A 25,575-nucleotide genomic window follows, 5' to 3' on the forward strand; every position below is an offset into this window, starting at 1 on the left:
AAGGGATTCCTCAAAGTCCAAGAGCTGGAGCAGGTGAAGAAAGTGTAAACAATATGAGGCAGCCTGTAGGAAAGAGCACGTGTGGTGCTGCACTACCTCACTTGGCCTTGCCTTCCTGCCACAAATGTATTTTCATAGCGAGACACCGAAGACATCAGTTTTGCTTTATGTATGAGCAAGGGAATGAAGGTGTTCTGTGTATATGGGATAATTCGTGCGTATAAAATGTTATCTGTATCTTATATATATAGTATGCTGGTGAGAAACATTCTTATAAAAGATTTTTAAGCGCACAAGGCAGTGTAGGGGATTGCATTCACAGTGTCGAAACCACCGTGGACAAGAGGGAGGAGAACCTCATTTGCAAACGAATGAAAGTAGCCAGCCGGAGATGGGTCGTTCTCCAAGGTGATCCGAGGAACGCCCGGACGATGAATACGAGATAAATATCTAAGATTGAGATAGCCGGAGCCGTCGGAGAGATACATCTCAATACCGGATGCCAGGAACTCGGTCATGGATGCTCATCACTCCTCAGACATGGTTTTGTTCAGCTAGTCACAGAGAAAGAACTCCACATGAATATGTGAAATTCTGAAAGGAAGAAAAGGGACTCTGCCTCGGGCAGAATAAACTGTATAAAAACCGCTCGGACGGGACGGTCGGTGTGAGCATCGGAGACCCGCTGCTGTAGCGGCCGGACCTACGCCTCACCCAGCGCCGATTCCCGGCCTCGGCACTGACCTTTTTGATTGGATTGTGGCTATTTCGGACCGAATTTCAGGCGCGTAATAAAAATCTATTTTTTATTAAATATTAAATTCAGCTCGATTTATTTTTACTTATAACAAAGGTGACAGAGACTTTTCCCTGTGTCAAGAGAGATCACAAGGTGCGGAAAGGGAACAGAAGGAGAGCGTGGAGGTTGGGAGCCAAGCGAGACGGCAGGGGAGCATTTCCCTCCTGCCAGGCGGTGGCTGCCTCAGGTGGGAGCTATCACCCGCTAACTACACGGGTTTAAACAGCTCAGCCCTCCCTTCCCCTCCCTCCTCTTTTCTCAGCCTCTCTCTCGGGAGGTGTAAAGGCCCTAGGACGCCGGAAGACTCAAAATACTCTTCGGGGTCGTTTTATTTCATGTCTTTCCTTCGCCTTGCGGCTCTCCAGGTAGGCTCGACCATGCCTTCAGTATCGCTCAGCATGTGCTGTCTCTGACACGCCGGCTCATGCTCCGAAGCCCCGCGGGGTAAGAGGCGCGGCCGCGGGCCGTGCCGCGCTCCCTCCCGCAGCCGAGCCGGGCTGGGCTGAGCCCCGTACGCAGGGCCGGGGCGGGGGACGCAGCCACCCGGCCACGGAACGAGGCCGAGACAACAAAGCCGCGGGCCTCGCCGAGGGGCAGCGCTCGCAGGGCTGCGGGAGGCACCGCCAGGGGCGGGGGCCGCCGGCGCCCGCAGCCTCCGCCCGGCCCCGGGGGTGCTGGGGGGGAACGCCTGCCGTGGGAGGGGGGCGGGGGGTCACAGCGGGAGAAGCCGGCGGGAGCCGCGGGCTCCGGAGGCAGAGCTGGGCTTCCTGCACGCCCCTTTGTGTGGAGCGCGGCGGCGTGCGGAGCGGGCGTGGCCGGGACGTTCATTTCCGCGCTGCCTCGGCCCGGCGGGAGCGCGGCGGGGCGGCTCGGCACAAGGGCACGCCCGGCGGGCACGCCTGGCGCACCGGCCGAGCTGACGCGGGGAGGAGGCTCCGGGAGCGCCGCCGTGTCCATGGACTAGCCGAGGCAGCGCAGGGACCTACGCCGACCGCCGCCTCGCCCTCCGCCCGGCTCGGCGAAACTTAGCGAGCAGGCTGCTGCCCCGGTGAGTCCCTGCCTGCCCCGGCGGTCGCGCCGTCCGGCGTGCCCCTTGCTCTCCCCGTCTTGAAACGCCGGCATTTCTGTCCCCTCTCCCCGGAGCAGTGCGCTCCCTGCGGAATCCCCTGGGGGCCGGCCAGCCGGGCGGGGAGCAGCCCCCGGCTGCCTGAGTTTCCCGGCAGCTACGGCGAGCCCCTGCCATTGTCCTTGTCCATTAAAGGAAGCCGAGAGGCCGGGTGAGGCTTCCTCTGGGAGTTCACGCTAGCTTGTCTCGTTGAGGTGCCACGAGGGAGAAAAACAGTAATAATAACAAAAATTAAAATAGTAGAAAAAGGCCTTTCGGAGTGCTGCAGCCAGTTTGCTCGCTCCGTTCTCCGCTGTCGCCCCGGCTGCTGCCAGACCCTGTCCTGAGCCCAGGCTGTTTAGAGGGGGCAGCGGCGCAGTGGGTGTAAGGATTGAGGCCCGTAACTTAATTTTTAAAATATTTTAACTTTAATTGCCTGTCGCCTGTGGTAATGAGCGACCTCTCTGAGACCCTTTCAGCCTCCTGCCGTAACAGGCCCGGCCGTGGAGCGCGGGAGTACCAGAGGTGATGCTCCATGCTCAGTTTTGTTTTGGCTCTTGCTTTATCTTCCGTTCTCTGTGTAGATTTAGCGATTTCATTTTGAGACATTCTGAATAAAAAAAGAAAGGAATTAAACCCTACAAAGAAGCCTAACCCGTGCTGTAAAAGAGGCTACTTGTTTGGGTGTTTTTTCCTTTTTTTGATGGAACTTCCAAGGCGGTGGTAGTGGAGGTGTGAAGGATCTTTTAAAATAACTGGTAGGACAAAATTCTTCCAGCACTGCTTTTTAGTTTGGTTGGGTTTTTGCTTGTTTGTTACAGTGACATAAGCCTTGTGACCTAGAACTCTGGATAAAATGGAAGGAAAGCAGTTCCTAGAGAATGGAAGCGCACGGTGTGTCTTGTTCATAAGTGTTCCCTGGTGAGATGCTCCATCATTTCTGGCTATCTCTAGCAGGGAGTAAGGCAATCAGTACTGAGACACTTTATACTCACAGTAAATGTGTGAAGCTTGACATGCTTTTGTTGTGGAACGTTGAGGTGCTAGCACCAAGCACCATCTGCTTGACAGAAGAATTGTGTACAGAGACAAGGAGGGATCTGGTGGGAATTCAAGTCTGGTCATTGGTGTGAAGTAGGAACGAGCTGTGGTGGGAACTGCTTTGCAGTTTTTGATTTGGTTTCTGTGTGTTTTTTTTTTTTTTTTAGAGGAGTTCAGGACAGTTTTGTTCGGTAGAGTGGTGTTCTTTATCCTTTGGTTAATGAGACTGGAAGAAAGTACTTTTAGGATGTGATCTATATCCTTTTAGCTCTGTTCTTGGAGGATGGAATATAGTGGTGTTACCTGTCCTTAGAAGGTTGTCTTGTTCAAAACTATAATACCACTGAAACAGGAATTTTTAGAAATAGCTTTCCAAAAGTTTGTAAGTTTATTTATATTGAAAAAACAATGCGCAAGTAAGTTACACAGTTGGCATTTTGTTTTATGTTTGTTGGTCTTGTTCCTAGGTGGACTTGCTGAAGGTGCAGTCTGTCTAAATCGCAGTCATGGAAAGCTGATTTTCTGGGTGGTGTGCGCTCTGTGTGGTTTTTTTTTTTTTTTTTTTTTTTTTTTTTTTTTTTTTTTTTTTTGTGTGTAAGTCGATCCAGTTATCTTCCTTTGTAGCTTCCTTTGTATTGTCACCTTATCTCCAGTCCCCAAATCAGAAGAAAACTCACTTAAGTCTTGTTCTTTTTTTTGGGCACAGACTTTGTCTGGCATTTAGTGCATTGTAGACAAGCTAATCTTACTGTTTCCTGTATAAAGCTTCTTTCCTGTCCTTCCTGCCTCCTTGTTGGGAAGCAGGAGGGTGGCAGAAAAGACGGAAAAAGTGTGATCTTTTGCTGGGAGCGGTGTCTGTGCAGAGCATTCGCATGGGTGACATACCTGACAGGACTGCAAGGGAGTGTGCTCTGGGCTGCCTTTTACAGGCGGTAGGTCTTGTAGTACTTAATGACAGGACCATAAAAAGCCCTTGCTCTCAGCTCTAAGAGGCTGTTTAATTGGGATACTTTCCTTGGTATTGAAGGCATAACTTTTTGCTCTTGGGTGTAACAAGAAAATTGTTGACATGGTGTCTTATGAATTTGGTTTTATCTGGGTGATGAATGAGTTTATTGTATCTTTCTATTGAATAACTGAGGAATACTGGATTGTTTTGAGGCTGACCTCTGATTTTCTTAAAAGGTATTTTTATTTAGTTTATGAAACTTTAGTGGGTGACTACTATAATGTGCCATTACCTGTAAATGGGTGTTTGGAAAAAGAGGAATTTTTCTGCTGACAGACTGCTACAATGGATTCTTATAGTCTATCAAGTTTCTCATTGTGGATTAGGTGTGGCACAGTTTGAGCACTGATAAGTGTGAATAAATTAAACTCTTGTTTTGATCTCCCTGTGTTAGTTCAGAATTCTCATTGGGGTGTATGTGAGGGGAAGTGGAGTTCACAGAGCAATTGTCAAAACTGTTCCACAGATCCTCCCTTTATTTTTTTGCTTTTACAAAAAATTTCACCTGGGTGGGGTATGGAAAAAATCTGTGGATTTCTGACACGCTTTACTTGTGAGCTCTCTGTGCCTTGTTGCTTTGCATTGTGGCTTCCTGTGTCAAAACTTCCTGTTTTTTGGTAGAACAGACTTTCATGCTTTGCCACCTGTGGTACATTTTTAAGGCTAAGAGGGCTGCAATTCACAAAATCCATGAACGTGCTGTGGTTTGCATTTTGCTTCAAGCTGAAGTAGCTCAGATAAAGTAAAGTAGACCCTCAAACAGTAAATGGTGCAGGGTGTTACTAAGGGGGAATTAAGCTGAAGTTATTTCTAGATGCAAAGGTTATATTCTAGATTCAAAGTATGGCCATATGTCTTCCTCTCTGGTATTGCCCAGTCCTAAGGTCTCTGGCTCTTCCAAAGCTCTGCTGTTGGTGGCTTGGGTGGAGCTACTGATGCTGCCTTCAGCCCCCAGCACAGTTTGGACAGGGACAGGATCCTTCTCTTTGATTCCTTTGCTCATGCTCAGACAAAGTATCTCATGAAGGTTAAGAACAACGTCAGAGATAGTCAGACTAAAGCTTATCAAGGTTAGATATGTGTGGGTTTTAAAGAGTAACAGTTTGGATCTTCCCAGGAATACAGGAATCTGAATTTGATTCAGCGATCTAAAAAGAAGGCGAGGGGCTGAAATATCTAAGCTATGATGGCTTAATTTTAAATGCACACTTTAACTACTTAACTATAGCTGAATGTCATATTGGAACTTCTTTTTGTGTTTTAAAACAACTTTTTTGTGGATAAAATCTGCTTTCAGGTAGCTGAAAAATCATTGTTGGGCAAATTCTTCTATTTTGGGAATGTCACAGGTGAGGTTAATAGCAAAGTGCAGGTGTTGAGGATCACCTGCAAAAGTGGTGATCCTTAAAAATTGACTGCATAAGAGATTGTGATGTTTGCAGTTGAAACAACTGCCTTGAATGGCCAGGGTTTTGCTAAACTTTTTGACCCATCTGACATTAATCTTGGAACCGAAGCTCTCAGATAGAAGAACCACTCTGCTTGATTAGTCACATGTGAATTCTGTTCATTTCTGCTTGATACATGTGAATTCTGTTATCACTTGTGCAGAAAACCTTTAACAAATCAAAAGACACTGGCCACAATAGGAACTATATCCAAACCCAGAGCTCTTAACTGGGTTTAAAAATAGGTTTATTTTCTTTTCTGGTCCATAGTGTGCCTCAGCCCCTTTTTGGCAGGGGGGAGGGATCAGCACTTGTTTTGCTTCAGTGTTTCCTGTCTTTTTTCAACTCTTTGGGAGCCAAGCAATAGTGTTTTGTCCTTTTCATTATACCACAGCTTATGTATGATACATGTGGGTGGAAGAATTCCTGCTCTTATCTAAGGTGAATGCTTTATCTGTGCTTCTTCTGAGAGCTCTTTCTGTGTCATTGTCTTTAGAAGCTGTGCAAAAGCTGAAAATCTTAGGCCTGTCTTCATCCTTAATCTGAACCTGAGTGGGAAAGGCAAGGGTGTGATAAACAGAGGGCTCTGCTTCCCCTTGATCTCTGTAGTAAGCGCTGTTGAATGTTGTCTTGGTATTGTAAAAGAGCTTCTGTGGTATTAGAAAAGAGCTTCTCCCTGTTTTATGTTCCCGGGCTAGAGAACAGGCATTTATACCAAACTGATAAAGGTCTTCAATGGGAAGAGCTGTCCTGACACCCCCTGATGTAGTTGGGGCTCTTTGGCACTAATTGGCTCTGGCACTTGATGAGCTTGTGTGTGCACAAGAGCTTTTGGCTTTAGGGGTTGTTTTGTTCTAGCATTCTCATTCTGTTTCAGGCAGGTTGCTTGTGTACAAGCCCAAATATGTTCATGTGGCCCAACAGCCCTTTCCAGAAATCTCTTTTCCTCTTTTAACTGTTTTTGTTTCCTGCTCAAAGACTAAATAATTGATACTTGAGTCCCTCTGGAAAGGAGCTTTCTCTATATAACTGATGGACTTGAAGGTAGCAAAGTCAGGTGTTTGAGTTGCTGCCCTTGCAGCTACAGGATGAAGCGGAGTATTTCGAGGCAGCGGAATGCTGTGAATTTTAATATTTTTTAAAACCTCATTTGTTCAGCTTGGCAAGTTGTGTACTCTTGCTTTGGGGCATAAAATGGGTGCTGAAATACGTTCACTGACATCTGGAAACTTCTGGAGTAGAAAACAAAGGGAATAGCCTCAAGTGGCTTGGATCTGAAGGAAGACACCTGAGAGGTTGGACTTTATGTGACAGCAGCCTTCTGACTGGCAGGGTATGGAGCTGGTTCTTTGGATGCATATTGCTTTTCCCTCAACAGCTGGTTATTAGATGGTGCTCAGGGAAGGACTTCATGGGGGTGAAATATGCCTGCAGTGGTGTAGCTGTATCGAATAAAGGGTGAAAACAGCAAAGCTTTCTACCTTGCCCTGAGTACTAAGTTACTTCAGTCTGGCTGCGTGGCAAGCCTGTGGAGGAGGAAGGTTCATCAAAAGAGTTGTCTGACTTGAAACTAATGGAAGGCAATTAGTGAGATGACTCTTGGAAAGCAATTGGTGAGATGACTCTTGGAAGACAGCAAGACAGCTTTCTTTGCCAAGTGTCCATCATGCTGAGCTTGCAAAGGATATTTTGATTCAGTGGTCATAGCAGTGGTCTGCTCCTGCGAAACAGGGGAGTGTTCAGCTGAAAGAGTCTGTCCAGCTGGAGTGAGTGAGAAGGGAGGGTGTAGTTTAGCTCTGTGGTGGTATTTTATCTGAGCTGTGCTGCTCGTGTAGCCAGTCACACCGTACTGCCCGTTCAGGTGGCAGTTTCCTGTGTTGTCATGTTGTTTCCATCAGGAGCTATGTTTCTCATTTTACTGAAGGCACAGGTTGGGAAGTGTTTGTCTAAGCTCTGCACCTTCTAATTCTGCTGGCATGTTTGTAATTAGCTGTTGCAGAGACTGAGGTCTGTGTTGGAAGGAGCAGTGACTGCGTCCCTTCACAGCCTTTGTTGCCCTGATCTCTTAATGGCACAGTGTTGTTCTTGGCATCATCTTGAGAGGTGGAAAGCCTGTTTTTCCTCCTTCCCCAGGGGCGGATACAGAGACTTTGGGCGAGACAGTGGAGGCTTTCTCACGACCTGCCAGAGCACTGGCTTTGGGGGGAAGGGCTGGAGCTGTTCAAGCATGGGCTTGTCCTGAAGCAGCATTGGTTTTTGTCTTTTTAATCTTTTCCCTGTGGTGTGGTAGCATGTGCAGGGTGCTCTGCAAACCTGCTTACTATAACTCCTGAAGCATTAATTGTTCCTGTGTATTTGGGCTGAGACCTTGACTCTGCTGAAGTGGCTGGGATTGTGAGCCATTGGTGAAGGCTGTTTTGTCACATCTTTAAGATTTTCCAGTGCTGCCTTAGAGGTTTATCTTCTAGTTGGGTTTTGCAAGTTTCACGAGTGTGTTTCTTTACCAGAAAGGAGGTTAAGAGAAAAATTACACAGTGGTTGAACTGTCTACGTGGCCACAAAGAGCCATCTTCTCTTGTGGCTTGGAAGCTGGTGATTGTCGTCCTTGGCAAGTAAAATGAGGCTGTCCTGGTTGTTATGAACGCAGCTGCTGGAGGTGGAGGGCAGCAAAAGAAAGCTTTGAGGGCATTGTCCCCAAACCTCCCATGCCTTTCCCCAAAAAGTAGCCTTCCCTGGTGCCTCATTTGAAATGAGTGTTGCTCTGGTGTTGAAAGCATAGGCCCTAGTAATTGGGGTGGGAGCGGAAGAAAAAAAGAGGTTTTGTGGATAGAACTCCCTATCTGGTTTCTGTGACATGGTGTCAACATTGTTTAAGCAGAGCAAGTGGTGAATGTCGCTAGTATTATCCAGATATTACAGTTATTACTTAGCATCCTCGTTACTGGAGATCAGATTTCAACCCTGGAATTTTAATTTTTTTTAACTAAGAAATACCTTGATCTGATTTAAACTGTTAAAATATAAATATCCATTTTATTATATGTAATAGATATGTTTATATATACAAATTCATATATAGGAGTGTTCAGTGTGAAGGCTAAGAAATATGGTGTGGATGTAGACAGACTGCACATTGTATCCAAAGCAAGGAACATTTTTAAGGAAACAAACCGCAAAACCCAAAGCAAATTATATGCTCATCACTTCTTTGATTATTGCTATAATCAGTTTCTCAGGAGTTTTTTCTTATGAAAAGAGAAAATGAAGATATATTCTTTTAGACTGAAATATAACTGGAGACTGAAAACAAGTGGCATTCCTGGAAGTGGAGACAAGTCACAATATGTATAAAATTTCAGGATGTTCCCTGAAGAAAGAGTGTATTTGTCAGCAAAGAAAGGTGGTGGCTTCCTGTCTTTTTTTATGCTATGAAGTGGTATTGCAAATGGAGGGGCCCATTCAGTTCTTGAAACCTGGTCTGTGTGGAGGTGTGGGAGGGAGCCGACAAAGTGTATGAAATAGGTTCATGTTGGTTTATTAAATAGAAGTAAAAATATTCCCCAAACTGGAAGTTCTGGCTCCTCAGATAAGATATTTGCTTTGTAAGGCTTCCAAAACCTTCTGTTAGAAGGGGAAAAAAAAATCAAATCACATGCTTCTTTTACATGAAGACTTTGAATTTTGCCTTGCATCTGTCAATGTTACAGAGAGTTGGGGTGTGTGTGCTCTCATGAGAGGTAGTAGAAAGCAACTGGGAAGTTTGGGTCAGCTACAATTATTCTGTTTGCTTGTTCTGTCAGGTTTTGCACCCTGGGGTGGATAAATTCCTGCTCAGAATGACTAACTGGCTTCTATGTGTTTCCCAATACTTGAACATGCTGTGAAGTAAAAGGAAAGCATGACTTGTGGCTTATTGTGTATCGTCAATAAATTGCAGCACAGGCAATGTCCTGTTCAGATGAAACTGGTCAATAGCTTTCTTTAATAAAGTTTTCATAGTCACAAAATATTTTTCTAAACTTTTCTAAGATGTTAATGAGGGATCTGTTGAACTGTAGTGGTAGTGTCTAGTGTTGTTTTCACTTACTTTGGTGTAATCCAACTGAGTTTTAACTCCAGAGGTTTAACCAATAATGCTTTTGAGGATAAGATCAGTGAAGGCCCTACATCTTGTGCTCCTGCTCTTCTCTGCATTTCTTAAATATTAGTAAAGAGATGGATATCTTACAAAAGAATCTGTCTCTCTTCCACTGCATTCTCCTTATTTTTAGAAAATTGCTGGCTTTTAGATGAAGTTTACATGTAACATTTTCTTTTCTGTTTCCTGTGCTATCTCTTGCTTTAAGTCAGAATGTGGAGTTGATGCTTTGTTTGCAGTCAGCTACTTCAAGCAGATTTTGCTTGAACTAGGTAAGAGATCCTTGCCTTTCAGTTGGTACCTTTTGTCAAGAGCCTCAGTATGTTGAAGCAGAAACGACCTCATCTGTTCAGTTACTACTTCAATGAGCCTGAGGTCAGTGGGGCAGAACTAGCATAAATGTACTGAAATTCTCAGAATAATTGAGTTGTGTTTCTCCTCAGTGTACAGTGTCATTGGCTGGCGTTCTGACTGGTTTGTATAAATTAAAATGTGGACTCTTTGGAACTTCTTCTGTTTTGCTGATTTTGTTTTAAAATTAGTAGTAGGTTTTTTTTTTGTTTGTTTGTTTGTTTTTTTCTGAGTAGGAATAAATACTTCTTCACATGGAAGCAAGGCCAGACAAATGTATCCTTTGTAGCTTCTGCATGAAGAACAGTGAAAAGTGAAATTGGTAGAACTGCTGTTGTCCTCTTACAGCTTTTGAATTGCTGTGGGAGCAGTTCTGAATTCTGCTTGCCTTTTGCAAGTCTTTAGTGTAGTTCTGTTGGTTTAAGAAATCAAATAGAGCTGAAAATATTCCATGAATCATAGCTTGAATAGTTCCTTGAATTACAGTTGTGCAGTGTAGAGCTTTTATGCCAAAGGGTTGGTGATGTTAGTCAAGTGGGGAGTTCAGAAGAGGTTCTTGATGACAATGTAGCTTGTTCCCAAAAATGTGGAATGTCCACTTTGTGAATGTGAGTTCTGAGCACTTACATGGTGTTTTGGATGCAACTCATCCACATAGAAGCAGTGGCTTGGCCAAAAGTGCAGCATAATGAGTGTGAGGTATAGAGACCTGGAGTGGAGCTCTCTTGAATTACTGCTTCCTTGTTTGGGGTTTGGAAACACTGGTGTGTGTTTCTGACAAGTTTTCCTAAGTTGTAGTTTGTGATGCAGAAATAGACTAAACCCTGGTCACTGGAACATGAAATGCTTCCCGACAGGTTGGGGATTTGTTCTTCTCTGAGTGTTTTTTTAGTGCTTACAGTGGAACAGCTTCTGCTTGAAATATTCTTTGAGTCTTCAGCACAAAGTAAGGGTCCCAAGAGATGTCTTAAGAATTCTGTCTGGCTTTGGCCATGTTTTCCATTGAGTTCTGAGATTTGTTACTTGCCATTATTTTTCTGGCAAAACAGGGATAACCTATTAATGATATTTGTTTTTCATCACAAGTCTTTCAGGTTAAAAAATGCCCATTTGTTGATTAATCCTCAGGTTCCTTCTAAGAAAGAGCAAATGTTTCTCTGCTCATCTGAACTGCAGCAGAACTAAATAAACTATACTAGTGTTCCTTAAGAGAAGCTTGTCTGTTCTTTTTGAGGCCCTAGTCTGAGTTTCTTTGAGACAGAATTGCGAAATGACACATGCTTGCTTGGAGTTCCTGAGTCATCAGCAGGACCACTGTCTGTTTCCAGGAGCAGGTTAGCCTGTAAGAGCATCACATCCTGTCAGTTTGTCTTGCTTTTTGCTGTACCAGCTCAGCCTCTTCACGTGAAGATTTGATGGACAGCACCCAGATACTGTTCTGAACATTAGGACCCCTTTGGTGGTCAGCGTCTCTCTAGGATGTGGAAAGAGCAATCTATAGATGCTTCTTAGTTGTTCCATTTTTAGAAGGTCCTAAGAATATCTCAGAATTTTTCCTGGTCAGGGATTAGGCTTCCTTTTACCTTCACAAAAAGCCCTAATGATTGAGCACCTTCAAAGAATAACAGTTGTTTTTAATGGCACCATATCTTAAATGAACTGATGCTTTTCGATATATATTTGGTCTTGATGGAATAGAATTGAGTCATATCAAAACAAGTCGTAGACCAGAGTACATCTCTTGCTGTATTTTAAAAATTCTTGCTCCTCAGCAAATTCTTCTTTGTCCATTTGCTTCACCAGCTTCATACAGATGTAATGCTTTGTATTGATGAACAGTGCTGGAGAAGCCAAGAGCTTGGATAATGACATTTTTTTTTTCCTCTTGCCTCAGTTGTGCCCCTGTTCCCCAGCCTCACGTGTGTAAAAATAGCTTCAGGTGTGCTGCTGCTGTAGGCTGGCACTAGAGGGTTGCTGTGTTTCCATGGGCACACTCATGGGAAAGCTTTTGCTTGTTCTCCTGCCACCTCCTGACTGCCCCCACGCTGGCATTTGTACACAGTCTGGCAAGGTAGATTGAAGGCTTAAACCTGTTTACTTCTTGGTGTGTGGTACAAGATTACAGGATTGAGCTGAAGATTTGCTAGTGGTTTGCTGTGTGGCTATTTGCTCCACTGAGTAGGTTGATTAATGGTTGTGGATTTTAGGAGGGGCAGGGAAGGGAATCAGGATTCTATATGGTGGCAGTATTGGCTGAACTTGGAGTTTTAGTGTGACTTAGGTTTGCCTTGTAAAGTAAATGTCTCTGGAGGATTAAAATAATTTTTGGATCTAAATCGAGAAAATTACTTTGTTGCAGTTGTTCTAGACTTAACATCTTATCTATGAGGATTTCTCTGCATATCTACATTAGATTATTCAACAGATGACATTGTGTTTTATGAGAGTTAGGAATATACATTAGGAATATCACTACTGTAGCATTTTGAAGGTAAGAGTGGAATTGTGGGTGTTGAAAAGCTTTGGAAATGGCTCGATGAATGACTATGTTTTTCCCCTCTCACTAAAGCTGTAAACACCAAGACAAAATTATATTCTACCAAAGCAGCAGGGCTCTGTATTGGATTTTTAGAAATTCCTGTTGCTGTGAGTGGGTGATAACTGTCAGCTGACACTGTGTGACTTGCTTTGTCTGAAACAGTAGAGAACGTTATTAGTCTCTGCTGCCCACATACTGCTTTAATCTTCCAAGTGTTTTTAGTATTGCCTAACCATAGCCATGCAGCCTGTGCTGTCAACAAAGTGAATTACTGACAAGCAGATTTCTGGACTGGTAACAGATGCCTTCTGTGTTAGGAAACATGACTGCTTTTAGTATAAACACAGGGAAGGTGGCTGTGTAGTCTTGAGTGGACTTCTTAATTTGTTTGTAGTGTTAGGGGGGAAAAAATCACGTACCTGCACTTCAGATTTATTATGCTACTCCCATACCAGCCATACTGTGTTCAGTGGTCTGTCAAGAACCACCAAAAGAATTCTGATGAAGGTAAGCACAGAGCAAGCCAAATCAGCTCTTAAGATAGGCGGGTGTTTTGGAAGCTAATATCTGTCTGAGGAGCTGTGTGCTGTTACAGGACAGCTTCTTGCTAGTACTGGTAATGCACCCCTCATCATTTCTGAGCATTTAGAGGTGTGTATGCTGAAAAAAGTATTTTACTTTTTCATTCTGCTAAAATACTGTGGTTGGTATTGACTGGGACATCTTAGCAGTTGTCTGAAGCATGGAGAAATGTCTTGCAAGCTGGTGGTCAGAATAGTGAGGTTGGTGGGGAGTAGTACTTATGAATAAGGATACTTTTAATCCTCTTATTCCTGTGAATTGTTTCAGTGAAGCTGGGGCTGAACAGTTGAATGTAAGTCCAATGCCAGGGAGGGTAACCTGACAAAAAGTAAGTCTTCAGATGATGTTTGTACTTTAGGTTGTGAAATGATTTGCTTGCCTTTTTGCCTCGGGTTATATTTTAAGCCTCTTTGTCTAACAGAACCTCATTTTTGTGAAATTGATTGATGTGCTAGCTAAATGCAACCTGCTGCCTTCTCTTTTGTAGATGTAACAGCAGCAAAAGCAATGTTCCTTATGTGCATTTTGCAGTTGCTGCTCCTGTCTTTTACCATGTTCCTGATTTTCAGAGGGAGGAGGCAGAACAATGATGGAAGCCTCGATGTGTCTGCATCTGGAGAATATATTTGCACTGGCAGCCAGTGTATTGCTGTAAAATGGGATTACACTCATACAAATGGGTCTTGAACTCTGCTCAGATTAGTGGGATTCTATTCTTGTGCCCTCTCTTTCCTCTCTTGCCCAGGCACATCAGACTGACTGACTTGGACAAGTGTATGCATGTTGATTGTTGACATAAGAATTGCTATTTGGAGCTAGAAACTGAAATGAAGTTGGGAAAGCAAAACTTTGTTCCTTTTCTTATATTCACTCAGTTGTGGACTTAGATAAACAAGAGAATGGTGCTTAAGCAAGAGTTCTTTGCTGTGATTCATAACAGTTGTAAAGGTTCCTAAATTTTGTCTGTAACATTGGATGGTTGCAAAGGTCAGTAACTAAATTACAAAACTCATTTTATGTGGTACAACTGGCCACATGTAGGAGGGTCTTTTCCAGTCACTGCCTATACTGCCAATAAAGTACAATATCCTTTGTTTTAATGAAAGTTAAATGATTTTTGCTCTAAATGGACCATGCACATTAGAAGTTATAAGGTGAAGGAAGAAGACTTGTTTTTAGTGTTTGGTTAAAATTATATGGAAATCAACATCTGAACTCTAGAAATACCAAGCTCAAGTATTAATTCACACTCTAGTAATGGGATGAGATTCTCAAAGCCAGCTTCTGTTTCTTCTGTAAGTGGGAGTGTTTTTTATACTCAGGTGCAGATTCCTTTCTAGGGAGAAAAACTCCAAAAACAAACAACCCCCAAAAACCTAGTTTACCTTCTCATAGCTGTGGATGTCGTGCAGTCCACTTGTCCATCCCATGGTCTGGGTTTCAGATTTACTGGGTAGGCTTGTTTTTTGCATGCTGTCTGTGCATGACTAGGGTGGCACAGTACATTTTCTTAGTTGGGAGGTGTTTGAAAATTCTGCATTCTTGTTTCCTTGCCTTTGCAAACCTTCCACTGACATTTACCTCAAGGAAGTGGAGGATTGAAATGCTGCTCATCTGTCTTAGGCAGCACTCAGCTGTCCAGAATGTGAGGGCTGTGCAAGTGCTCATTCCTGCTCTGAATTTACAGCTTGTTCTGTTTTTCTTATGCATGGCATTTCTGCAGAGGTGGTTTAGTTATGATACTTTGAACAGCTGTAGTTGTCTGAAACACTTGAGCAAGACTTGTGGTTGAACCTTATCTCTCATGTGTGTGTGAGGAAGCAAACGAAATCCACAGAGCAGGTGGGTTTTAAACGGTGGGACTTTGGCTCTTGAGAATAAAACCTCTTGCAGTAGATGATCTTGTAAAGGAACACGCAAATATGGAAGAGTTGGGTACAACTACCTTTTGTGTTTAGCAATCCAGAGACACTGAGAGATTCCAGGTAACCACTTTGGTATCCCACTAGCTGGATTGCTGGATGTACAATCCATAGGGTTTGTGGATAAGCCCAAGCAGCCATTTCCAGAAGTAAAACAGTTTTGAAAGAGTGAGAAGGCAGATGAGTGTCAGCTTGCTGATGTAGATCTTCCTAGGCTAGCTGTGTAGTGAGTTTCCTTTGTGGGTGTGCCTGCCCTGTTATAACATTAGGGTGCTTAAAGATAAGATTATTAAGCAACAGATAGTTGTTATGTGTATTTTGGATAATTCGTGCTTATGAGAAATAGATGTATGAAATATGTTATGTTGGTAAGAAATATTCTTACAAGGTTTCTTTAGCACTCAAACCGGAGTCAGGAAGATTGCTTCACGGTATTTTGAAACCACAGCTGGCAGCAGAGAGAAAAGGACCTAATTTGCAAGGGAATGAATGTGGCTCTCAGAGATTGATCCTTCTCCAAGGTGATCTGAGGAACACCCAAGCTATGAATACTCGATAAATATCTAAGATTGGGATAGCCAGAGCTATGAGGAAGATGCATCTCAATGCCGAGTTCCAGTAACTCCCTGATCGACATACATCCCTTCCTGGACACGGTTTTGTTCAGGTCGAGGCAGAGAAAAGAAACTACATGAATATATGTGAACCTGGGAAAAGAAGACAAGAAACCCTGCCTCAGGCAAAATAGACAGTATTAAGAACTGCTCAGACAGAACAGTCGGTGTGAACATAGGAGACCCTCTGCTGTAGAGGTCGGACCTGTGTCTCACCCAGCGCCGATCCCGGGCTTGGCACTGACCTTCTGATTGTGGCTGTCTTGGACCAAATCTCGGTCGTGAAATAAAAATCTATTTTATTAATTATTAAATTCATCTTGATCATTTTTACCTATAACATACTGAAGGGAAGCGTAGGGTGAGAGGAAGCTTGAGCTGACTTTGAAAATGCCTTTGGCTGGCATATGGTACTGATTACTGTCCTCTCTTTCTCAACAGATCAAGAGGGGCTTGCGAAGAACCTTTATTCATGAAATCTTTACCTAATCCCATCATTCTTTCTCTTCTGTGCAGACGCTGTGCCATAGAAGATGCACTATTACCGATATTCTAATGCAGAAGTCAGCTGTTGGTACAAATACTTGCTCTTCAGCTACAACATTGTCTTTTGGGTGAGTATGAAATGTAGATGCTGAAATAGTTTAGGCACAGCTAAGTTTTATTAACTTAATTACTCTGTTCAAGAGAACAAACTGCAATAGTTGCATGAAAGCAGGAAACTGATGTATAGTATGCCCCAGGTGTTTTGTAATTGAAGAATCTTATCCCTTATGAGAAATTAATTATTATTGAAAGTGTGAGAACTTGGTGTCCATATTATCCATGTTAAGTTGCTTCCCTGTTAAAAGAATCCTTTTGTAATGTTTCCTTTCAGATCATCTTTAATCTTTGTTGGGTGGTGTAGCTGTAAATACACTATGCAGAAGAGTAAAAAGGAGCCTCTTCAGAGAGTGTCAACAGCTGGCAACACATGTCGTGCTCTGTGGGCAGCTGAATTGTCTGATAGTCTTGAAATACTTAGCTATGGACTAACCTGCCTATAATGTTTGGAATTGTGAGTGTGAAAAGGTGCAACAATAGATGAGTGGTTTCAGATGTGTATGATGGTTAACGAAGCACCTGCCAAGGTTAGTGCCTAGTGTTCCACTAGAAAGAGTGAAGATGTCTGTGAGAGGAAGGTGAGGAAGCAGTTCAGACAAACTCAATAATTCCTTTTGGAACTTTGAGGTCAAATGTTTACAAGTTTGCACTTGAACTCCTAGGAGCTGCAGTCATGGACAGGCAGGAGTAGTCCTGGAAAAGTGCAGATACAGTGACTTGTCCAGTGCTAGCAGTAAAGTTGCTGAAAGCCACAGAAGTTTTTGTTACTGTCACCACCTTTTGTTTACTAGTGCAGTGCTCTAACATGATACTGTAGCATTAAGCCACAGGGGAGTTATACTTGCGTGGATACCAGGGCAGAAAAGATTTGTAGAAACTTTTGTTCCACTGGGGGTAATTTGCTACAATATTACATAGTGCAAGTGTTTGTTAGGCATGATGTTTTCCGTGTCACAATTGAGGATGCTTTCACCAGGTCAAAAGTTGTGCTTACAAGCCACCAGCTCTGCAGTTCCTTTTCTTCTGTAGTGTACAATTCCCTTGTACCTGTGGTGGAGTGAGAAGTGATGAAGTGAGAAGTGATGCTTGCCAAACTGTTCTGGCTTTCAGAAAAATCACTTCATAACTATGTGGATGCACTTCAGAAGTTCATGGTGGGGTATGTGAGAAATCAACACTCTTGTTCATGAACATATTAGGATTCTTCTAGACCTCTGCTTTTTTTCTAGTGTCTTATGAAGTGGGGTCTATGACTGTTTCTGACAACCTTTTAAAAACTGAAGTTTTTTTGTCTTCACTGTAAGGGGAAGAAGACTGTAAAGAATTTGCCTCTGTTTTTTCACAGGAATAAATTTTGTATCTTTTCTTCTCTGCAGTCATTACATTTTTTTCACTTTTAAGAAGCTGTGTTCTCTTGAGATGAATGATGAAGATCTAAAGATTTTTCTGTTCTTTAAAGAAAAAATTTTAAAGAGATGCCAAAACATTGAGGAGAATTGATAATACAGCCTGTGTTTCAGCAGATCTGTTGGCTGGAGGAATTAACTTTCTGAACAGGTACTTGTAGTCCTGGTAGCTTCCTCAACAAAAGGGTCTGATGCTTCTGTTGACCTTATCAGGCTGACCTAGTAATTGATGTGGGGCTACAGCTCTTTTGATAAGATTTTTGGCACCTTTAGTTGTAGAACAAGCTATGTAAATGTTGAAGGTAGACACCCCTATAGGCAATCCATGAATCATTTAGCTGACACAAGGATTCAGGAGCCTGTGAAATCCTGCTGGCTGGGATGACTACAAATTCACCATTTGTGAAACTGAGTGAATTTTATGTGTGCCTTAAAAGAGCTGAAGGACTACAAAACCAAAAGGAGAAATGTAACCATAACTCACAAGGAGATTTGAAGGAGGGGAATGTTGGTTTTGATTCACTTTCCTTGGGTTGCAGGACAGGTGCTTCTGGGAACTTATTTGTGAGCATTTGTTAGTCAGCATGGCTGCTCAGGAGGTGGATGAGGGGTGGATTTAGCTAGATGTAAAGGGCCTTTTGCCCATATAAGCTATTAGAGCTTTCCTGTATTTATGCACAGTTAATGCACAAACCAGGTAATAGTAAATAGTTGCATGAAAATAGTTGTATTTGTTCTTCTGTCATACTTATTAAAGTTAAATGTTGACTTTCCCATTGTAGCTCTAAAGATATCGTTGACTGTTTAAACTTTAAAGCATGTGGTGATATAGTAATTCCCAGAATTTTTAAACTTTTCACTGAGTGGTTACTGCAATTTGTGTCATGCTTCAAATACAGTTCACATAGATTGGGATTAAACAAAATATTGAACTCAAAGAGGGCAAATATGACTAATTATGGCAAACTCAGTGTTTTCACCCTTTAGAAATCTGTAAATCTTCATTCTTTGGAAGTCTCTTGTTTTCAGGTGGGTCACTTGGGAATACAAAGTTCTGGCTTTTAGTTGTGCACTGCTGGCTTGTAATACCATTTCTCTGTTCTTTTAAGAAAGGGAATGGAGGCCATAGGAAGGCTCTGCCTAGGTATGATTTTAATGTGCGATTGCTTTGTTTCCATCTTGCTTTTAAAGCATGCTCACAAGACTTAGCTTGTCCAAGTACACTCTTGTTAATGAGTGGTGATAAAGCAGTACTGCAGCCATTAAGATAGCCCTGCAGAGAGCAAGATAAGAAGGCTGGACCTTTTTGTCTTTGAAAGCTTTTTTTTTTTTTTTTTTTTTGTCAAATCGCTTCATTTGTCATGGTGCAATTTAAAGACTGCAACAATGCCAAGTGAAGAGCTTGGTTTTGGCACCTTTCTGTTTTGAGTCATTCTGCAATTGAGTGAGCTCTTCTGTGAGAGCTCTGGTGCTTGCTGCTTTGCCTCCAAACAGCTGAAAGGGTGTTCTTTGGAGTAAGCTGGGAATTGCACCTCAGCTGGGCCATGGCTGTTTCAGTGAAGTGAAGGACTGCATGTGCGCTCTGCCAAAGCCTTTTATGTTGCATATGAGCTCACTGTCTCCTACATGAATTGAGAGGACAGGGTAAAATAGCTTTTAGCTGCTGTCATCTGGGTTTATCTTCTAAAGGTCTGTAGTTGTGGGTGACTCTTAAGTGTTATTGGAGACAAAACCAGAACTTTTCACTCCTCTTGTAGGAGATTTGGAATTTTGCCCTGCACATGGTGATGAAGGTCAAAAATTCTCTTCAGCTCTGGAAAAAATTCTGAGTTCCTTGCTTTGAAAAATAAGAGAAGACCCAGGTTAGCATAAGATTTTCTTGGCTCCTGCTATGTATGCTGTTTTCCAGGAACATCTGAAACAGCATTGCTCTGCCAGGAAGAGGAGAGAATGTACCACCAGGTGGTTTCCTGACACTGAGAGGAAGAGTCTCTGAAGAGACAAGGATAGGAAGGAAGGGCTGCAGGCTGCTGATTACTCTAGCATGGGTGGAACTGCAGTAAAAATAGGATTATCCAGGGAGTGGGAAATGTATTCTCTGTAAGAATATACAAAAACTGCATGCAATTCCTATTGCTGCTGATCAGAGCTAGGGGCAGAGTGACCCACAATCAGTTTGTGTTGCAAGAGTTGTATTGCAAGAGCTGCCTACATCTGAGAAACAAATGAGCCCTGTTTTCTCAGTTGGTAGTGTGATTCTGACAGCAGAGTCATAGGAATTGTAGAATTCAAAGTATGCTTGGGAATGGATAAGTGGTCATTTGGGGCAGTGTCACTGAATTGGCATCAGTATTGTACATCTGAGCAGAGCCTACAGTTTGATGCAATATGTTTAAAAAGTGGATTTATCAGTTCCAAAGCAAGAAGTAAGCAAATGCTGGTAAATAGTGTTTCAGTTGCCTGTTCAAAGGGGCACAATTGACCTGCTTTGTGTATGTTTCCATCCAACCTTTCGTGTAGTATGCATCTTCAAGGACTCTGCAGCACAGTAGTGAATTGGGAAGTCCAGTTTGTTCTTGTTTACATGTCATTCAGATTCTGGTGAAAGGCAAATTTCAAAATGCTGTGCTTTTTTGAAATAGCTGACTAGCCTTCTCTCACCCTGGGAGCACTTTTGGTTGTCCTTGCTTCTTCTCAGCTGCCTGTGTCCCATTGAGCCATTTAGTTCAGTGAGCTGAAGAAGGTTAAAACTTGGCCTTCAGTTTAGGCAGATCAGTTCCCTGGTCTGCCTGGAGCCATCGCTTGGATGCCTCTGTGGAAGTGTGTTAGGGAAGGTTTTTTCCTGGGGCTGATTCTCTGTAGAGCTCTGGGCATGCTCTATCACACCAACTCCTGAGCTAGTTTGATCACCGTGGTGTGTTTGTACCATGGTTTTCAGTGAGATACTTTAAAGTATCTTGCACATAGTCTTTGAAGCAAAAGGACTTAATTTCCTTTTTCATTTCACTACTATTTTACGTTGTTGCAAATTGGTTGTTTTGGTAATTGCACCTGCCAGTGGTAGTGGCTGATGCTTTGTTTCTTCTGCAAGTACCTCATACTTTACTGGATTTTTGCTAAAGAATTTTTAATGTATCTGGTTTGGTTGCTTTTAGTGAAAATATTGACTTACTTGTCTTAACTGAATTAAGTTATAGATTTATCCACATTGTTTTAATGAGACTAAGTTTATTTTTCTTCTGATGAACTCTTTTACTTGTAGCTGGTTTGCACAGATGCATATGGAAATTTGCAAAAGTAGTAGATTTTCTTGAAACTGAATGTTTTATAAAAACATGAGAGCAAAGTTAATGTTCAAAGGTGAGAATAATGCATGCTAGTGAAAAATCTACTTAATCAAAAATCCGTTGCAACTTAATTAAGAAGCTAATTATAATGGAAGGCAGACAGTCTGAAGAGGTTACTCTATTTACAAATTCCATAGCATGATTTTAGTATTCTAGTACCATTAATTTGTATACAGAGAGTGGAATATGTCTTCCCAATTATTTTTTTCTGCCTTGTTTTATGTAGAAAAAATTCCAAATATCCAGCTCTCTGTGTAATTTACCTTGATTACTGCAAATTATACCGTCTTCATTTGCCTGCCAGCATTGCTGGAGCATTTGGAGTGAAAAGAATGAAGGATTCATCAATTACATGCACTGTGCAACTTAATGACATACAAGTTTGATTACTGACTATTTTCCCTGCTTTTTTTGATCTGAAGATCACTCAGTTGAGATCCAAGGGTTAATCTGGGTCAATGTTCTGTTTATATTGGTGTGGTTTTTAATAGTATTTTTCAAGTTATGTTTTGATCCAAATGATCACTTTAGATGTTCTTAGCTGATTCAGAGTCCAAGGTGAGTAGTCATTGTGCTGTTGCTTCTGGCAATTTATTTTGTACCGCTTTGTCTAGCTCCATGTGTCAGTGGTGGTTTTGGTTGCTTAATCTTTAAGACCCAGAATATGACATAATAATTCCTGCCTAGACAGAAGTGTGAAACATAATTTGACTAATTTTTACAGAATAACATGGATGGTGCTTGCAGCCCTTTTTGGCTTTGCTCTCCCCCACTCTCCCCAGTAGAGTAAACCCAGAACAATTTCACTTGCCCTAAGGGTTCTTAGGGCAAGCAGCCCATGGGCCCAGCAGTATTTTACACATCTGTTTTCTTGTGTGACTATAAGAGGGTTCCATTCTTGCTTCTTACCTGTGCTGTAGAAACTTGCCTGTGATGCCCATTTAGTTCGTGGGAGATGCTGCATTTACTATAGAAAAGGATTCCTTTTTCAAAGTGTTTTTTCAGTTTTTGAGATTTACTCTTCAGTGTGTGTAAAGTTTGGCACTGGGGAGGCAACTTCAGTCCTTTCTACAGGATAATTGAATCATTTAGGCTGGAAAAGATTTCTTAAGGTGGAATTTAGCTGTTGACCAAACTGCCAGGTAGTCTATGTTCCTAAGTGCCATGTCTATACATCCCTTAAGCATGTCTAGGAATGGTGACTAAGCCACTTGCTCCAGTGCTTTATAACTCTTTCAGGAAATAAGTATTTCCTAATATACAGTTTAAACTTCCCCTGGTGCAGGTTGAGGCAATTTCCTTTTGTGCTGTTACTTGTTATATGGGAGAAAGGACTGATATCCACCTTACTACAACCTCTGTCCAGGTAGTCATAGAGAGCCATAAGTCCCCTTACAGGGTTGAATTTTTTTAAGTAGTGAGGAAGAGCTGCCCTTGGGTTATGGAGAGGTCATTTTAGTTTGATTATTGAAATTAGATGTTAAGAACAAGTTGCCTGAGCACTGAAGAAAGGGAATAAGATATTAGAGCAAGGAACTCTTGCTTCATTTGAGTGACTGTAATTCAGAAATATTTATTATCCAAACATATGAATTAGTGGAGGCTTTGTTATAAGTCAGATTTGGTGCTTATGGAAAGTAGGCAGACACTTTATAGCAAGTCACTGGGACAAGGATAACTCCCACTTGCATGCTGCTCTGTGGGGTTGTCTGTTAAGTACCATGTACTTCTTGAGTAATCATGAAGAATCAAATTAAAATACTTTTAAAAAAGTAATTTATAAAATGCATAAATGTGGAATAAATGCCCTTCAAATAATTTTTGTAGGAGATTGACTCATGGGGAGTAAAGTCCCATTACTGTTATCTCAAATTACAGGCAATATTTGTTTTATTTGAGCAATAGTGCTACTAGCCAAGTTTGAGAATATGGTTGATTAGTACATCTAATTAATTTTTTTTTTTTAATTTTAGCTAGCTGGAGTGGCCTTCCTTGCAGCTGGTCTGTGGGCATGGAGTGAAAAGGTAAGGATAGAAATAACTGGTCTTACTTCAGTGGCTGCCCCCTCCTGCTCCAGTAAAACTACTTTCTCAGGAAGCAGCAAAAGTTAAATGTAGCATCTGAGCTGAGGAGCATATTCAAATAATCTAAACTGAGTTTAGTTGGAATTTGATGCTTGTCCCTGATCAGGATTTAAGCTGTGACCCTTGATAATCAGAGTTTTTTTATGAGCTTGTAAGAGCAGGATGCTGGGCAGAATTTAGCCTTTATCAACAGGCTCTCTTTCAAAAGCATGTTTTCGAAAATCTGTATTTCTCTACTCTCCTCCTTTTATTATAAACAAATATTTGCAAGGGTATGAGCTGTCTTTATATTTAAAAAAGCACCACTAAATCTAAATGTGCATCTTTGAAAAACTTCAGAAAGATGCTCCCAGTCTGTTGGCCCTCTGTCCACTCTATTCCCCCTGGAGTGCTTAAGTGATTGTGTTTCCACATAGAGGAAAAAAACTGGGGAACATGATGTAGCTGAATAACTTTATTTTTAGCAAAGGTTTCTAGTAGCTAAGAAACTTCCTCAGCTGAAGGAAGTTATATGCATATGTAGTCAGAGTTCTCCTGTTAAAAGAGAAGAGAATGATACAGGTATGGAAATGAATGGTTCCCCCCACTGAAAAGGGAGTGTAAAAGTGTGGGTTTAATGAATTCAAGCAGTAAGAGAAAGTGACCATTAGCACATTCACTGATCTGCATCTCAGTCAGGAGTGGAGGGCAGGTGCCCTCGCTGTTCAGTTGTACTACGAGCTAGTAAGACTTCAATTGCCATCGTGTTAACTTGTCCTTGAAGTGGTTAAGTACAGCAGCTATCCACAAGCAGAGAGGTTCTGAGATTGCTCTTCTTTTTGGAAGTGAGTTTTATGGTGATTTTAATTCTGAGGTATTGATTCTCCTCCTCCCTGCTCCCCATCTGCTTGCACACATCCTCATAACTAGATTGGTGCTGTCATTGCTGTATGACAACCTACCTCAACACACAAATGCATTTGCCTCCTATGTTGTTACAAAAGAATTTTCTTTCCAACCCTTTAAGGAGGGTGTTAAACTTGCCTTGAATTTGTATTCTCTTATGTTCATTCTTCTGTTTTGTATACAAGCAGATAGGATCTGTGTGCTTGGCGACTAGTATCTCCATTTGCCAAACTGGCTTTATGGTACACTGAAGTTACTAAAAGGCAAAGGCAGACTCTTTCTGTCTTTATTTTTTAACTTTGCCTGAGCTCTTTCTGCTCTGTGCTATCTTGCAAAGAAATGCTTCAAAGCCTTTCCTGTGCCTTTGAACTTCTGAATGGTTTGTGAAATCTGTTCGTTATTTTTATGTCAGTTCTGTGCTATGTTTTCAGTCTTTGAGTAGTGCCATTCTTCAGCCAATAGTGCCTGGATTTTACAGATAAACATCTGTGTGAACAATAGATGGGAAGTAAGAGACAAACTTTGCAGAAACTGAGCTGCAGTGGTGAACCCAAAGATAAACTACAGGTGGTGGAAGAGTTCTGAACATCCTGTCTCTTACCACAACATGAAGTACATTAGATCCATTTCATTTCTCTGCTTTTCTCTTCTTTGTGCATGAGGACCACAGATTAATTAATCAGCAGTCTTTTTCTCTGGCTATAAATCCTGTGCTTCTCTTTTGGCTGATAATATATTGAAATGAGACTGCTGGTTTGTGAGAAGTGTTGAAAATACTACCTGGAAAAATGTTACCATCGTTACTCCTGTTATTTGATTAAGCTCCAGCTTCTCTAACTGCTGTAGCTAGTTGGCCTATTTTGTAACTGGCTTTAGTTATTCTGAACAGTCACATAAAAGTTAACTTGCATAAAATTTGAAGAAAAGGAAGATGTTAACAAAGGAAGATATTTATGAGAGGAAGATCTGGGAAACTAGAGGCTGATCAGCCTAACTTCATTCCAGCAAGTTCATGGCTAATAACAAATGGAAAGAATACAGTCAGTTTTCAAATCAAGACTGTTGCTTAGAGGAACTTCAAGAGCATGGAGAAATAAGTCACTGAAGAAAGGCTTAAAGTGTGAGTCTTGTTACAGCATGTCTGACACTGAGTATCAGGCTGCACTCCTGTGTACCTGAGGAACTCTGTTGTAAAGGGCAGCCTGTTTGTACCTGTTGCAGATGGCACAGGTGGGAGTGTCTTTAGCAAAATGGGTATGGTGGGATGAGAGTTTTCTGAGTTAATTCCATTATTTCCTTCAGGATTTTAAACTTAACATAATTTCTTAGGCAAAATCCCCATAACTTTCTTTTTAAAAGAGCATGTTGTAAACATTGTGTGAATGTGAAGAAAGTGTTGTGGACCAGTGACATCTGAGTTTGAGTAATAAAGCCCCGCTCTTGCCTACTTCTACTTGTAACATGCTTTAACAGAGGAAATTGTCTTCCAAAAAATGTTGCTTGAGCAGCTGAGATCATCTGAAAACAAAAAGCTTAAGTTTGGGTGTGGGAAGGAGATGGCTGGCAATAGTTATGACCAGCATTCTGGTCACACAGTGCTTGGTTTCACAGCGTGTTGAGTCTACAAAGATGCTGCATCAGCCCATCTGATCCTGACAGAAGTTTCTTGACTGTGGGGTCTGAGCCAAGGTTTGATTAGGTG

The 25,575-nt window shown here is 42.0% G+C and overlaps 1 protein-coding gene across 2 annotated transcripts in view; it reads left to right on the forward strand.

Annotated features, from left to right (window-relative positions):
* The first annotated feature begins 1,107 nt into the window (after window positions 1–1,107).
* TSPAN14 (tetraspanin 14) overlaps window positions 1,108–25,575 on the forward strand; it is a 34,922-nt gene continuing 10,454 nt past the window's right edge. The window contains exons 1-3 of one of the 2 annotated variants that reach the window (XM_053948864.1): window positions 1,108–1,164; window positions 16,065–16,162; window positions 22,878–22,928. In XM_053948864.1, coding sequence (XP_053804839.1) covers window positions 16,082–16,162; window positions 22,878–22,928 — 132 coding nt within the window. In that variant the 5' untranslated portion in view covers window positions 1,108–1,164; window positions 16,065–16,081. Of the gene's footprint in view, window positions 1,165–1,727; window positions 1,848–16,064; window positions 16,163–22,877; window positions 22,929–25,575 lie in introns of those variants that run through there. The other variant, XM_053948863.1, reaches the window with a different exon arrangement.

The sequence above is a fragment of the Vidua chalybeata genome, chromosome 8, assembly GCF_026979565.1.
Source record: "Vidua chalybeata isolate OUT-0048 chromosome 8, bVidCha1 merged haplotype, whole genome shotgun sequence".
In the NCBI taxonomy this organism is placed as follows: domain Eukaryota; kingdom Metazoa; phylum Chordata; class Aves; order Passeriformes; family Viduidae; genus Vidua; species Vidua chalybeata.